Source organism: Chiroxiphia lanceolata, chromosome 14 (assembly GCF_009829145.1).
Source record: "Chiroxiphia lanceolata isolate bChiLan1 chromosome 14, bChiLan1.pri, whole genome shotgun sequence".
NCBI lineage: Eukaryota > Metazoa > Chordata > Aves > Passeriformes > Pipridae > Chiroxiphia > Chiroxiphia lanceolata.
This window is the reverse complement of record NC_045650.1, coordinates 19,084,736-19,087,840: the sequence shown is the minus strand read 5'-3', so window position 1 is coordinate 19,087,840 and position 3,105 is coordinate 19,084,736. Positions and strand designations below refer to the sequence as shown.

The 3,105-nt window shown below is 57.1% G+C and overlaps 1 protein-coding gene across 1 annotated transcript; it reads left to right on the top strand.

Moving 5' to 3' along the window:
- Positions 1–319: 319 nt before the first annotated feature.
- Positions 320–2,340, top strand: LOC116793790 (transcription factor SOX-3-like). Its single transcript, XM_032701912.1, has 2 exons — positions 320–434; positions 527–2,340. The coding sequence occupies exon 2, from the start codon at positions 575–577 to the stop codon at positions 1,529–1,531; it is 957 nt and encodes a 318-aa protein (XP_032557803.1). The 5' UTR covers positions 320–434; positions 527–574; the 3' UTR covers positions 1,532–2,340.
- The last annotated feature ends 765 nt before the right edge of the window (positions 2,341–3,105 follow it).

Here is a 3,105-nt window from a genome sequence, read left to right as displayed (position 1 = left end):
CTCCCGCGGCCCCGCAGGGCAACCCCGGTCCAGCTCCTTCCCCCGCGGCACTGCCCGCAGCTGCGGGACCCCCATCGGCCCCTCTGCCCCGTCCCATCGCTCAGGGGCAGGGGCAGGGGCAGGGCCCGGGGGCTGCGGGGCGCGGCGGGAGGGGCCAGGCGCCCTCATCCCCGGCATCACCCAGTCCGGGGTCCCCCCACCCCCTCCCCGGCCGGTCAGTTACCGGCGTGGGGCTGTCGGGAACCGCTCGCTGATTGGCCACCGCCCCCTCATTTATAGCCCGTCAATCACGGACCCCCAGGATCCGTGCGCGCATCGCCCGGCGCTGCCCGCGGGAGCCGCTCCGCTCTGCCGCCGCAGCACCACCGGCACCTCGGGGAGCGGCGCCTCTGCCAGGCAGAAAAACTTCTTCCTCCTCCCGCAGCAGCCGCCCAGGCAGGTTTTTTCTTTCTGTTTTGTTTGTTTGGTTTGGTTGTTTTTTGGTTTCTGGTTTTTTTTTTTTTCGCCTAACTTCCTCTCCCCGCTCGGTGCCCGCCTGCCCGCCGCCCTGGCGCACCTTTTGCCGGCCCCTGCCATGTACAGCATGCTGGAGACGGAGATCAAGGCTCCGCAGCCCACGCCGGGCAACACCGGGGGCAACCCCGCTCCGGGGAGCAACGGCAAAGGCGGCGGAGGCGGCGGGGGCGGCAACGGAGCGGGAGCGGGCTCGGACCAGGACCGGGTGAAGCGCCCCATGAACGCCTTCATGGTGTGGTCACGCGGGCAGCGGCGGAAGATGGCCCAGGAGAACCCCAAGATGCACAACTCGGAGATCAGCAAGCGGCTCGGGGCCGACTGGAAGCTGCTGAGCGACGCCGAGAAGCGGCCCTTCATCGACGAGGCCAAGCGGCTGCGGGCCGTGCACATGAAGGAGTATCCGGATTACAAATACCGGCCCCGGAGGAAGACCAAGACCTTGCTGAAGAAGGACAAATATTCGCTGCCCGGCAACCTGCTGGCCCCGGGGGGGGGCAACGCGGTGAGCAGCCCCGTCGGGGTGGGGCAGAGGATTGACACTTATGCCCACATGAACGGCTGGACCAACGGAGCTTACTCGCTGATGCAAGACCAGCTGGGCTACAGCCAGCACCCGGGCATGAACAGCCCGCAGCTGCAGCAGATGCACCGCTACGACATGACGGGCCTGCAGTACAGCCCCATGATGTCCACGGCCCAGACCTACATGAACGCCGCCTCCACCTACAGCATGTCCCCCGCCGCCTACGGCCAGCAGCCCTCCACGGCCATGAGCCTGGGCTCCATGGGCTCCGTGGTGAAATCCGAGCCCAGCTCGCCGCCTCCGGCCATCACTTCCCACTCGCAGAGGGCCTGCCTGGGAGACCTGCGGGATATGATCAGCATGTACCTGCCCCCCGGGGGGGATGCCACAGACCCTTCCGCCCTGCAGGGCAGCAGGTTACACAGCGTCCACCAGCACTACCAGAGTGCCGGGACTGGCGTGAATGGCACCGTACCACTGACTCACATATAAACCTGACTGCTCCGGACGGCTCCCCGTCTAAATCCCTAACCCCACCACCGCTCCCTGACTGCACCGGGATGTACGGCAGTGTTGCTCGGCTTAGCGGACTTAATACTAACTTTGGAGAAATTTTAAAAGGAAATCCGTTAGTTGTGTCTTTTTTTTTTTTTTTTTTTTTTTTTTTTTTGGACAGAAAATAATATTTGAGCAAGCTGTTATTTTAATAGACCACAGCTCCTGCCTCCTAAAAGCCGCTGTGAAGTTTTCAAACCACAGCAACTTCTTTCCCGGTTTCGGCTAGGTTGGGCACTGTTTTGTTCGCTTGAAAGTTTTTATAAGTTCTTGCATCTTCCAGTTTGATTTCTAGCGTTGCAATGACATTAAAAAAAAAAAAAAAAACAAAAACCGCGGGCTTTTGTTTTTAAACTCGGTTGTTCACATATCGTTGTGGTTTATTAAGTGTTTTGTTACCGACCCTCGCTTGGTTTCTATCCACAATCTGTAGCTTTCACGACTTTTTAAAAGGGGGAGTTGGGAGAGAGCAGAGCCGTGCGGGTCGCAAACGCATTTCTTTTATTTATAGTAAGTTGTGTGTCTTGGTTTTTCTTAAGCTGTAAACTTATGTAAATCGGTTTGTGAATTTTACTGTGAACTATGTTTTGACATATCGGCTGAAGAAACGTTTCAGTTTTGTTACCGGATTCCTTCCAAGCAAATAAGTCATCGAAATACCCCCTTCCCTGTTCCTACTCCTCGTTTTGCTTCCTTCTTCCAAACGGAAAGAGATCAATAAATTTTATATCAGGCACGTCGGCGGTCTCCGGGAGGTTTGTGCGGGCTTGCGGCCGGTCCCCCCGCGGCTGCGGGAGCGCGGGGCTCCTTCCCGGGGCTCCCCCCGGGGCTCCCCGCAGCAGCCGCGGTCCCACCGCCCGCTCCAGGAGCTGCCGTCGCTTTTCGGCTGGATTCCTGCGGCTGCCGAGCCGTGCTTCATTTTGGAAGGTGGGAGAGGGCAGAGTTGTGATCCTTCCAGTTTATGTTCTTCTAAAGGAAAACGGGACTGCCCAAGCTGCTGCTCTGGGAGGCGCGGCCACTTGTTGCCTCTCGGCCCGGCTGCTTTCTCTCGGCCGACGGGGAGGGAAGGGCATTACGTCTCCGATTCGGTTTTGTTTGTGTTGGGGTTTTTTTTATTATTATTATTTTGGGGGGTGTGTGGAGGATTTTCCTGGAAACCCGAGCTCATCTGAAATATTTACAAAAGTAAAAAACCCGTTGGGGAACTCTTAATTAGACTCCATTAAAAATGAATGGTTACAGGAATCCCCACAGGAAATAAATAATTGAATCTTTTCAATATGCGCCTTTAGTCTGGACAACTTTTCTTCCCCACGCCCTCTTTTTTTTTTTGTTTTGTTTTTTTGTTTTTGTGTTTGGTTTTTGTTGTTGTTGTTGTTGTTGTTGTTTTTTTAGGGGTCTGCGTTGTTCCTCGCTGTGTTTCCGTGGGCGCTGTGGAACAGCCCCCGCGGGACCCCGGGGCGGCCGGCGGAGCTGAGCATCACTTCGCGCTCCCTCTGCTCTGGGGGCCA